At 40.9% G+C, this 12,940-nt stretch overlaps 2 protein-coding genes across 3 annotated transcripts; one reads left to right on the top strand and one right to left on the bottom strand.

The window, feature by feature from the left end:
- Positions 1-47: 47 nt before the first annotated feature.
- On the bottom strand, positions 48-5,020 carry LOC110973917 (ADP-ribosylation factor-like protein 3). Its single transcript, XM_022225136.2, has 4 exons — positions 4,828-5,020; positions 3,923-4,094; positions 3,432-3,613; positions 48-3,259 (listed from the first exon to the last, which is right to left on the bottom strand). The coding sequence occupies exons 1-4, from the start codon at positions 4,996-4,998 to the stop codon at positions 3,092-3,094; spliced, it is 693 nt and encodes a 230-aa protein (XP_022080828.1). The 5' UTR covers positions 4,999-5,020; the 3' UTR covers positions 48-3,091.
- A 2,243-nt stretch (positions 5,021-7,263) lies between these two features.
- LOC110973940 (uncharacterized) lies at positions 7,264-12,197 on the top strand. 2 transcript variants are annotated; one of them, XM_022225199.2, is made up of 4 exons: positions 7,264-7,479; positions 8,180-8,775; positions 9,186-9,378; positions 9,773-12,197. In XM_022225199.2, the coding sequence occupies exons 2-4, from the start codon at positions 8,226-8,228 to the stop codon at positions 10,029-10,031; spliced, it is 1,002 nt and encodes a 333-aa protein (XP_022080891.2). In that variant the 5' UTR covers positions 7,264-7,479; positions 8,180-8,225; the 3' UTR covers positions 10,032-12,197. The 2 variants fall into 2 exon arrangements, with proteins under 2 accessions (XP_022080891.2, XP_022080890.2); XM_022225198.2 differs by having other exon boundaries at positions 7,269-7,602.
- Positions 12,198-12,940: the final 743 nt, after the last annotated feature.

A 12,940-nucleotide genomic window follows, 5' to 3' on the forward strand; every position in this document is an offset into this window, starting at 1 on the left:
AAAAGCCTGTGAATCATCCATCTACAACAAACGAGTCTTGAGGCATATTTTAAAGTGCTGGACAGTTTATTCCTTTTTACTGTATCCATTAACGTATATTTTGGTGGCTTGGCCTACAGTCACACAGTATACTTGGCCTTAAGGTGTCAAAGCAATACATTTTTACATGTTCTGATTTGTACCACATGTATAAAATTTGTTTACATGACATAGTGCTTTTGCTCACATAATACAAACACATGTAAAAGTAGTCTCACATTATTTCATAGACTTGGAGTAAGACTAAAGAGGAGAGTATGGGTCCGGTTGACAGTGTCTGCAGGGATCTCTTAGAATAAGGCTTGTACAGCTTAAGGGGTAAAGTGCATTGAAATGTGACTGCATATAAGTGTGTGCACAATGCACTGCTATTCCTGAAACTCTCAGAGGAAAGACGAATAAGTGCATTTAAAACTGACATATATATCTCAATTCCAAAACACCTACGGGTATTTACAAATAAATCAATCTCTCATGAAATTCTGAATAAATGTTCACACATTATTCGGGAAAACCCCTAAAAAGTAGGAACTGTAGGAAAAAGCAGCTATGACACACTTAAAATCTTTCCTAATACTTTTGCAATTGATAAAAAATGCTCTAGAATAGTTAAGGGGGTATGAATTGGATAACCCTGTATACATGTACAAGACTGGGTCTGTAAGACCATAGAGCTACTCTATGGTAAGACTTAGATGTTACAAAACATTGCTTCTCTGTTTGGTACATCACAAAAATCGTGAACGGCCAACCATAGAGAACGTACATATGTAAATGAAATTAGTTCTTTCATTTGACCAACGACATAAGATTAGCACCTCTTACCACCATGTTGGCACATTTCATTTGATTCACTGCACCTGCTATGTTGACAATAAAAATGTGAAGTTTTGAAACACTGGAAAGACCAGTTTGGGAGGATGTATGGTGTATATGAGACAGTGGTTGAAAGATAAACCACCACATGAGCTTCAATGTGTAGCATGTCGACAAAATATTGGGAGACAGCTACATTTCCAATATATTTGGTCATAAAAAAGAAAAAAAATTCCACAAGTAGAAACTGAAATCTTCATAGTTAACACTTTCATCTGTATTGAAGTGTCACATTAGCCAATTTCAACGCTGTTTCTTGCCTTGTTTCTTGTTCGCCTGTGGAATTCCTTAGATGGTGATACTTGTGCAGCTGATAGCATGCATACCTTTAAGTCTAAGGCCAACATGTATCTTAGATCCATTTGACTTATTCACTTGTTTCCTGTTCTTTTTTTGTTGTTGTCTTGTCCTTGTCGACGCTTTAGGTGTTTAGGGGTTGATTGTAGCAACTTCTGGTCTTTCCACTTTTCCTTTTCACCTAATGTATCTAGTTTAATAATAATAATAATATTGACGACTTTCTTTGAGCCGCGAAAGTTGACAGAAAAAGTCACAATTCTGTGTGACCAAAAACAAATGACTCATCAGCAGCACCTCTGTTCAAGTCTAGTGTGTTCCTACCATCACATTCATTTACAGCATTCTATCATGTTTTCGACTCTTAACATTTTTTAAACATCAATACAAATTTTAAAAAATCACACTTAAACAACTTGAGTCTTTTGCACGTGACTTCAAGATCAGAACTGCCCTCTAGACAAAGCCCACCACTCTTTACGGCCAACTAAAACATTGGTAATTGTAAACTAAAATTCAGATCTGAACTTCAGAAGTACTATCAATAAAATTGATAATGGAATAGAACTTATACTGTCACTTTTACTGGCTTTAGAGTACGTTCAACAAATCTGGACATCAATACCCAAGTAAAGTATTAGTGGCAGGGCTTGGACTCCCCAACTGACTGACACACCTGCCCGTGCAGTTTGAACCTGGGAAGTGTGAACTGTATGTTTTCAATTAGGTTTGTTTGATTGTTTTCTGCCAGTTGTTGTTTGAACTGTATGTTTTCAATTAGGTTGGTTTGATTGTTTTCTGCCAGTTGTTGTTTGAACTGCATGTTTTCAATTAGGTTGGTTTGATTGTTTTCTGCCAGTTGTTGTTTGAACTGTATGTTTTCAATTAGGTTGGTTTGATTGTTTTCTGCCAGTTGTTGTTTGAACTGTATGTTTTCAATTAGGTTGGTTTGATTGTTTTCTGCCAGTTGTTGTTTGAACTGTATGTTTTCAATTAGGTTGGTTTGATTGTTTTCTGCCAGTTGTTGTTTTCTGGAAGAATAAAAATGCAATAGATGTACATGCACATGTAACCATGTACTAAGGCTTGGCTAATGGTGGGTAATTTGAGGTACATGCAACGTCCACCTGGACTTAAACCATTGAGCAAGGACCATAGTCTTTCAACATTTTATCTGCGGTATTTAGCTTTTATCTAAAAGGTACAGCTAGCAACGATGCACGGCTTAAGTTATGTTCACATTTGACGTTGAAACTCTGAAACAGAAATCCGCATCTGAGTGCCAATGGAACAAAAATTTAAATACAAAAACCTCAAAATATACAAAAATGCACTAACTGAACTTCACGGAAGAACAAAATGTACACAGAAAGATGCTAAGATGTTGACAGCACTTGTGAATATTTTACCTATTGCAAGCATCTATTCAAGAATTAAGACACCTGCTCTAACTCACACCTACCATCAAAGTCTTCAGTTCTATGGTGAATTCTAAGTCTGCATGACTTCATACCAGTCAAGCAAGTAGGATTAAACGTGGATGCCACTCTTCACCACAGGATGAAAATTTAGCTGAGCAGCAGAGCAGGCAGAGAAGGGCATGTTTTGCAAAACCCGAGGGATACTCTCTCAAGAACACAAACTCCAAATCTTAAATCTTCCCATTTCTACATAGATTTAACGATCAGAGGTCGATAAGGTCATCACTTCTTTTATGGAAATTAAAATGTGACACACGTTATGTAAACCAAAATATGCAGAAGAGTTTAACATTTCTTGGCATGGTGACAAAACATTATTAGGGCTGTGTATTGTTTTAGCAGGAAAAACAGCACTCTCACAACCCTCTTAGAGAACACAGAGTTAGAATGCTCGGGGATCAGTCTCTGCTCAGCGAAACCATTAGATCCATGATCTGCTGAATGTTGTCACTACCTGCATTTAGTACTGTTTGCGTCTCCACCACGTGAACTTCGCGCTCCTGAGATGGGACGGACGGAGTGAGTGCTGAGATGAAATCAGCTCCTCTCTTGGCTGCTGCTTGATCCTGATGAAAAGAACAGCAAATTTTGAGTCACTTAAATGCTGTGTTGGTTTTGTGAATGGGGCAGTCATTTTGATAGTGTGGTCTCCACTGTCAATGTCTGTACAACATAAGGTGAAATTATTGTGGTGTCAGAAGTGGGATACTCCTGGATGCACAATTGACCAGACCTTACCTGTTTATTGGCAATGAGCACCAGGGGTACATTTTTCAGCCTTTCATCCGCTAGCAGCTTGTGGAGTTCCTCCTTGGCCTCTGGGAAGCGTGCCTGGTCCACTGCATCCACAACAAACACCAAGACGTCTGTGCCCTTGACAAAGTTTTCCCAGTAGGAACGCACACTCTGTTGGCCACCGACTGTAAAAGAAAAGGGAGCAGTTTAGAGGAAAGGTAGGGCAAAACGCAACACAAAAACATGTACGTCATCTCTAGTAAGCAGGAGGTCGTGGGTTCGAGTCCCACCTGAGTACCCATGTGGTTTTTTTATAAGCCTTCGGGGGCATACACTGAGCATACAGTGTTAAAATATACATGTCAGGCAGGGCAAAAATCCAGAACTATGTCATCTCTAGTTTTATTTGTGATAAAAACGTTCTTTCACAAGTCATGTAATCAAAGATTCTCAAGAAGAAATTTAAGCCCCAAGTTCATGCTGTTCATGCCTACCTTCCCATATGTTGAGTGTCACATTCTGCGTCTGTACACACATCACGTTGAAGCCTTCTGTGGGATCTGGAGGCCCGGTGTGTTCAGAATGTGTCAGACAGCGTAGCAGGCTACTCTTACCAGAGTTATCAAGACCCAGGACCAGAATGCGCTTCTCAGGCAGATCCTGAGGCTACAGAGCATGAAATCAAAGGAGGAAACTCTTGTCAAACTTCTGTTGCATGGATTCTTTGGTTTTTCCTTGAAAATTTGGTCGATTAGTTGATCTGTCAGTAGACGCACACAACACAACTCAGAAACTGTCCCTAAATTTGGAGAAGTCCCTTTATTTGGAGATAAACACTAGTCCCCTAAAAGAGAGAATGTTTCCTTAAATGGGGACATTGTTTTCCCAAGTTGTCTTGGTCAAAAATATTTTGAAATATCATTGAAGCCCCAACCCTTTGACGTTGGCATTTAGGGAAACCAGTAGGTGGTGATAAAGGTTTTTTTGTGAGTCTTTGGAATTTTTGAGAACCATTTTCACCTTACTATACGTAATTAATATTGTGGAGTGTTAGAATGACGATCCCATCCAAAATCAAACAAGGGGAATACTAACGCTCCACTTGGTGGAGCTAGTGCTGTGCTATCATGCCAGACACAGATATACTCTCTGTCAAATGTGCCTTAGTTACCATGGTAACAATGAATGTAAATTTTAAAAAATGCAACTGGGGTAGGTAACACATTATTTATTTTCAAACCCAGCATGCAATGTCACTGCATTCATGTTTAACTTTATATAACGTCATGTTCATTTTATTTTACAAATACAATGATGATTGACAATGCATGATTACTTCGCCGCGTGATGGCGCCCTCTTCATCCTCCAGCTGCATAGGATGCGGGTAAGAAAACCTACCGTTTGCGCTTCCTCCTGAATGGCCATATCACGGCTTTGGCCTTCTATTGACTTTCTTCTGTGTCTGAGGACAGCGTACACCACACCTGCGACCACAGCCCCAGACCCAATGAAAAGTAGAGCCCTTTTCCCCAAACTCAAGTCATTCAACCAATTCAGTCTATCCGCCATGTTATGTCTATTGAGTCTTGTTTCCTTTCTCCAGAACATTATTTTTCAAAGCTACCGACGCTGCTGCGAACCAGACTATTATTGAATTCGTGGACAACTAATACGGAGGCTTGGAAGGCACCCAATTTTTGCAAAAGTGTAAAGCCAGGAAAATTGACTTTTTTTGGCAGGGATGACAAAAAGCAGGTTTAAATTCAAACAACCTTCAAATACATAGCCTCAGATCCGATGCTTGAACAATATTCAGTTGGTGAAAAAATTAATGAAAGCAGGCAAATTTGAAGTGCTGCCAGAAGTCCGTTTTTAAAATTCATTTTGTTAATTAACCATTCTTGATTATTATTGACTATCTCACTGCTTAACTAATTGTACTTTCACATGATTTTGATTTTGTTTGAAAGATTCCTCAATCAGTGATCATTACGCATATAATAATGGTGTTTGAATTCCTCCATGGAAAGGACTGAATGATTTGTCATTTGTGGAGCACTAGTGAGTAAATTAAATGAGTTTTAATGTTAAAATAATGATTATCGTTGGTCAATTTTTATGTTTTTGGATGAAAGCTTAATCAAACTTTTTATGTTCTGCCATTTTATACTGTCAAGGAGATTAGAAAGAATTATTTAAACTCAGATTTTTGTTATTTTTTTCATTTTCCAAGCTTTTTAAAATATTGTTTTATTTTCTTATTATTCCTACGGAACCCATAAGAGATCATTATACAGACGGAATGAATCACCCAGTATGTACATGTACAGTCTTTGTTCTTCTTTGTTGTCCATAACTGATAACACAACAAGATAATTTGTGAAGTCCCAAGGACAATTTGTAGTGTTACACTGTATACGAAAAGCCCACCACTGAGTTCTATGAACTTTGAATTAGTACATTTTCAAATGTAAACATTTTGAAGACGTGAAGAATATATTTTTTCAAGTGGGTTTTTATGAGAAATTTCGTTCTACAATTTTTTTTAAGTTTCTTTTCATAAGATCTATTTCTTTAGAAATTTTGTTTCTATTTTGGGGGAAAATCGTTTTCACGAGACATAAATACGATCGATAATATTGTGACGTGACTCGACAGAGGGCGCTAGTCACTAGGCACGGTGCAAAGTTACAGATGGCGCTCTGCCCAGTATAGTAACAGAGGCAGACGTTAGGCGCGCATAGCTAGCTGTGTGTTAAGCGAGCACGGCGCATAGGCTCCGCCTTGTACGTTGTGCGATAGGGCAGCAAAAGTCACTGCTTCATCACGTGGGCGCGGGCGTGGTCACAGCAGCGCGAAGGCTATAAAAGGCGCGCGCAGGATCTAGGATAGGCTAGCTAGGCTAGGTCTACCCCCCAGTCGTCCTGATCGAGGGCTGATCTTGAGGTAAGGATCGAGAATCCTGTGCAAGGGTTAAAGTCACCTAGCCTAGTGTGACGTGCCTAAGTCTGAGTGGTGCGTGTGTTGTTGAGGGGCTCGATAGGTTGAGGGGCTAATTGGTGGTGTGGTATAGTTCCTGATAGGAGCTTGCGGTCGATGCAAGGGTGGATTGCTATCTCGTGACGTGAGTTGCGTGTAGCGCTAGCGCACTGAGCCCTTGGCCCTGACAATAAGCCCCGTAAACTTGCCAAAATCCCTGATTCGGCACTGGATGCCTACAATTAAAATTGTGGTGTTCGCTGCTCTGGGCGAAGTCTGGGTCACGTATAACAACACCGTCTCCTCGTCAATAGCGCCCTCTACTGGTGTATTGGTTGAGTGTGTTGATGAATAAACCAGCCGCTTATTAATACGGCCGTTTCACAATAGTGCGCCACCAAGAGTTTGCAACGCGTTGGCCAATCACAATGCGCGAAATTTTTCGACCCAATGCGCGTTTGGAAAGGGTCGACAAATTTCCGCGTTATAATTGGCCAACGCGTCGCAAACTCTTGGTGGTGCACTATTTTGAATCGCCCGTATTGTTGTTTATAAGTCAGGTGTCCAGGCGAAGTTTATTTCAAGTCAGGCCTGTCCGGGTTACGTCATTAAGTTTCGACCAATCAGATTAGCCATCATCTCGACGAAGACCAACTTTTTGGGGGGACGGTACGGACTCTCCCTAGCCGCTCATGGACTCTCCGGCGTGCCGTCCTATCCGATCCGACGCGCCGCGCCTCGAGGAGGAGGGCGCCCTCGCCTTCGTTGGAGGGGTGGTACGGTACGCCACAATACGATAATGGTACGATGACTTGAACTGAGTCTATCGATTAAAATTATGCAAGTACTAGACTGATGTCACTGGTATCCGGCTTGTTTACGATCGTGTACACTGAACGAAGCAAGCTTCGACCCTTGTACGTTCGTACAGGGCCGGTCCGGCATTGCGGCAGTGCATCGGTGCAGTGCCTATGTACCGTGTGGAGGACCGGACATGACGTTGTAGAAGTCGTGGTCGATGGAACCAAATGTTAATGAAGAAACTAGCGCTAACCAAGTCAACATGGTCAAGTAAATGTCGTAATGGATATCTTTATCGTTTGGACTTCCTGTAAATATTATAGTAGGTTTAACACTTATGCTGGTCGATGATGAAGTCGAAAACTGTTTTAAAGGAAGTTATGAAAATTAAAGGTAAGGAAATCGGAGACGTAAACATTTTAGAAGAATGGCATGCAACCAGCAACTGACACAGCTGTTAGTATAATCATGGAGGAAGGAGGTCCCCTCCATCTAGCCCAGGTTGGATGTCGTCTACATTGCATTGCGACTAACGTTCAGGGTGTAAAAGTCCTCCTACAATGCAAAATTTTTTTCAACGTTTTTTCCTCGCATTTTTACCTGGCGAAGACAGCTCAAAATGTCCTTCGCAAGTGCCCATGATATATCCAGAATTCCATAAATGCTGCGTTGAAATTACTAAAAACGGTTAGCTGACGGGAAAATTTGATTTAATAGCTTTCTTACACCTGTGAACCATTTCTCCACAAAAATTTGATTCCAAAAACCCATAGCGTCACGACACCATGTAAACCCTATTATGACGGAGTAGTGACTTAGAGTTCTCGAAGTATTCGTGACTTTAACTTTCATATCAATTATCAGCCATGTCTGCAGTCTACAACCAACCTCTTTGCTTCATTTATTCTTTGTAAATTTCGTCAGCTGTACATCATAAACAGTTCCGTGTCTTTTTTTCTGCCTTTGTTAGCTCTAGCTCTGGATAGAGAAGAGGACGAAGAAGAAACTCCGTTGAGATGGATGCAGAGCCGAAACCCCTCGGAAGTGGGAGGCCAGAACGCTACGAAATTGAAGATCATGATTCAGGCTCCCCGCTGACATACACCTCGCTGAAGACATTTGATGCCAGCCGCATCTTCAGTAAGAACCCTCGCAAATATGATCGGCTCATTGCCCAGGAAGAGGGCTACTCAAAAGATGATTCGGCGTTCTCCGACACCGAAATCGACATGCCCAGGTACAGGTCCTGTGATGCCCCGATGAGGCTGCGCAACCGATCCAATTCCCTCACCTCACTGGACACGGTAATTGCCATGCAGACTGACGTTGCTCAACCTCAGCCTAAAGTGCCCGAGATGGATGACAGCAACATAGTGGCATCTCACCTAGCTGACCACATGTACCGACGCTGCTCGTTAGACCACATGGCAGATTACTACTCCCGACGATCCTCAGACGCAGCAGTCACGGCAATTTGGGAACCAACAAGCCATGGTACCTTGCAAACATCAACCAAAACGACAGTTGAATCTGCCGTGGCAACTTACAAGATTGACAAGAAGACAGGTAATGGCTTCAGTAGTTGGTTCTCAAAGTGAATTTAAAGTAGGGTAATTCCAGAAATTAGGGTCCAAAAGTGTGACATTTTCGTGTCTGTTACATCTGACCTTTGTTATTTGACATGGAAATAGCACCAGAATTGATTTCAAACTATATCTATTTGTTTGGCAGGTAATTTGCATTAATTCATCGCTCTTGGAAATGAGAAAATGTGTGCTGAACTTACAGTTTCATATGTCAGGGACATATGTGACAGGGACACGAAAAAATGGAACCAAAATTTCTGGAATTACCCACTAGTCAAATTAGAATGTACTTTGTTGAATTCATTACTGATTGAATTGATCTTTGTCAGTGAAAGCAAGGCAAATTAATGTTGGTTGTGCTGAATACAATGTTACCCTGTTGCACACCAGCTGAAAAATTTGGTGAAGGGCACCTTTCCGATATCATGATGAAGGCAGCATTTAAGGAAACTCTGACCTCTCCCAAGAAGGACGAGGAGAAAACCAAGGAACAACGGATCTCTGTAGAAGGAGGACGTGCCTCACCAGCCCCGAGCAAGGAGGCCCAGGACAGACGGATGTCCCTGCCTGAGACGGCCAAAGAGTAAGTATTCACTTTGGCAGGACTAGGCGTTCAGAGTCTGATGCAGTCAGTAATAAGTTATAAGTAACACCCTGGTGCAGTCTTCTGGAGGCTAGTCAACAGAAAGAATGAGAGACTGTGCCAAAAAGAGACATCTGTCTGTTTAATCAGCTGTATTATTTATGGCATCTTTCCATTCATGTATATCTGTTGCCCTGCTCATGATGACTGCTGTATTTCCTTCCATGGAAGGTCCAGGCCTCTGTGCTGTCTTGTTCTCCAAAATTTGTTCTCCAAACAGCAAGCCATATGAGAAATTAAAAGCCCTGTGTGGCAACATATGATTCAGAAAACACCGCCATGCTGTAGAAATATCTTAATTTCTATACTTTTTTCTCCCCTGTTTTAATTGAAGTGTGGAGAAAACATCTGTGGGTGAAGAAGTGTCTGTCAAGGTGACCTCAGTCCATCCAGAGCCTCGCCGCCTGTTTGGCATAGGACCACTGTACCACCCCCTTCCAGAAATGGTAGTGGAAGGAGTGACTTCCACTGATGGCTCGCTGGTGAACAAGATCAAGAAGGAAGGCCTGGCCATGGGCGCAGAGGCAAAATCAGGGAAGAAAAAGCCACCCACAAAAGCTGAGATCAACACCTGGGCACCCTTCTCCATGTGATGGCGCAGAGAGTTCCGTGTTGATACTCAGCATGGCATTGGATTGGTCCATCCTGTCCTGGGGCAGATATTTTCATATCACGTTCATGTTTGTTGAATGTGTTAAAAATAAGAAATAAGTTTCTGAGAAATTTGTATCAAATTTCACAATGCTTCCTTTTGATGTGAGATTCGAAATGAAATGAATGAATTTGCCCTAAATTCTTGAAAAAAGAATGCACTGATAAAAATGTGGATGGACCGCTTACTTGCCGCTTTGTCCGCCAAGTTAGTTCCCTGGTCCAGTAATACATCCCTATGATAGATGGCAGAAATGCAAACACTTCTCATGAGAAGTTCTGAGCTAATTTATAAGCCTGCTGTCTTTGAAGTATCTTTTGTGTTTTGTCTTTTCATCATTCAAAAATGATATGACTGTTGAATATTGATTGAATGTTTATTAGAATTGAATGTAATGCATGTATGCTTTCTCTGAAATGCATGATATTTCCAAGTGATGAAAAATGTCGCAAATATCAACTAAAATTTATTATGTACCACATAAATATGGCTTTTAAAAGTCACTTAATAAAGTGTCATGTTGAATGTTTTGTTTTGCCTTACTGTTAAATGCTTTTAAACAAGACCAAACATATCTTATTGTTTAACAGAATAAAAATTGTTTGGTTGATTTCCTAGTATATGATGTAAGCACTCAGCTTTTGACATTACAAATTTACAAAGTTGTGGCTAAATACCCGGGTTGCATTTTGGCAGGGCCCACCAAGAATTTGTTCCATTGTTTCTCTTTGGTGTGAACATTTGGGTAACTTTAATATGGCAAGAATTCTGCGTGATGATGTAGTAGTCAGGTACCCAAACAAATTAACTAAAGAGAAACAAATCAATTTTGGGTATCATTGTGAAAATGTACAACAGCACTTAGAAAAGTGCATGTGTTGTTATTTTTTTTTTGTCAGTAAAGCAGAAATTTCTGAAGCCGGAGTGTGAGGAAAAATGGTCTTAAAATCGTCTTCATGTCATCAAGTGCATAGAGATTATTCCAGTATTTTGAAATGTTTACTTTTATCTTTTGTAAATGATTCAAAAATAAATTAGATCAAATTAGTCAAATACAAAAACGACATGAGCAACAGAGTTTATATTGCTAAACATAAACCAAGCCATGAAAAAGATTTAAATATACAAAGATATGTAATTTAATGTTGCTTTTAAAATATAAGCCTGGATTGCTTTAATTGTATTGTTTTGATGTATGGTCATTTTAATTGCATTTGTTATAGAAATTTAAAATACAAACACAGCACTGGCTTGTGCGTGTTTTATTTTCACAGTTTACTTTCAAACCAAAGCAAATATTCAAAGTGGCATTTCCTGTAATTTTTTTCACAATATAAAATTGTGTCCTGTAACACTGCCAATGTCTGGAATTGTCTAATTTTGACTGGTCACCTATGCACAAATATTTCCCGGGTACCATGCAAAACCAACCATTGGTTGACCAATGGCTGCCGACTAAACTTGCCGGTCGTTACTAATCCTTTCCTGTATGTCCCCTGTCCAAAGCTGCCATAATAAATTCCTTGATATGATCTTGCCTAATGTTATTTTTGTGTGATACTGAGCCTAGGTGTCAGTGTTCAATATCAGGACTGCTTCAGATTTGTTTCTGTTCTAAGAATACATACATATTAAAACGTGTTGTGTTATTGAATAGTGTTGGATTCGTTGACTAAATGCGTTCAAAACCTTCAATGAAATCGTCAGTCTACAAGTGGCAGTTTTCCAGTGAAATTGAGAGTGGTTAGGTATTGGGGACATGGCCCAGTGCATGAAGTATTGGGGATTTAATTGGAAACTGGGTCAAAATTAGGCTGCATCCAGCCTGGAAGGTTTAAGCGCGCAATAAAAGCCAATTCGAGGGTGCTATGCACAGTTTACAAGCAACATACATGTGCGTGTAGCTTTGTGATGCCTGAGGACACTTGCCATAATTATGTACGGGAAGGGTTTATTTGCCAGACAAAATAACATGTCTGGTGCTTTACGGACCAGCGTATTTTTCACTTGTACGTGGAGGTAGGAATGCTGTTTTACATAAATGCGTAAAATAAATAGAAAAATCTGTGTAAATAATGAACAAATAAATCTCCAACAAAACCCATCATCGCATGATTCCCTTTTGTGTTTATCAATCGTGTTTGGTTGATCTCATTCCCATCCTAATAAGAGCAATGCAGCAATGTAGTTGTAGTGCAACCGGATCCCACCACGTTCTTTTAGACTTTATCGAGTTCCACCTACAGTCATGACAGTTTCATCGATACTCATCCGACTAAGTGATGGTTGGGTGATGGTTCATATCATGCGTGTTCATTAAATCTAGATTTCTCCATTTTTTCCCTTTTGTTGGATATGTGACAAACTTGTTTTATTTCTCCATGCTTGAACGTACGAACGACCGCATTGCTTGTGATGCACCGCGCGGTACCAACTACCATGAACACGTACATGTACATGTAGTACGTACACGTACATGTATATGTACGTACCCCCTCGCCGCCCCCTGTCATGTCGCGCACGCACCGCGAGCGCTCCAAAATGTGGGGTCTCGTATGGTGTACCATTCACGACACACATTTCTGCCTCTATCTAGTCAAAGGCGACCCAACTACGCGACAGGACGGCGGCTCCCTCGCGTCGTGCAATTGCGTTCTTTATGGTGTTCTATAGCTGCCAAAATTGCGTTGCGTCGTCCCGTCGCCCCAACGGCACGACGCGACGGCACGACGCGACGGCAAGGCGTGTGGTGTTCTATAGCCGCCAAAATTGCGTCGTGTCGTTCCGACACCACGACGCAACGCTACCGTGGCTACGACAGCTCCGTAGCGTCGCCTCTTTTCTCATTAC

This window comes from Acanthaster planci, linkage group LG13 (genome assembly GCF_054643075.1).
Source record: "Acanthaster planci isolate LZ-2023a linkage group LG13, COTS_SCS, whole genome shotgun sequence".
NCBI classification, from domain to species: Eukaryota; Metazoa; Echinodermata; class Asteroidea; order Valvatida; family Acanthasteridae; genus Acanthaster; species Acanthaster planci.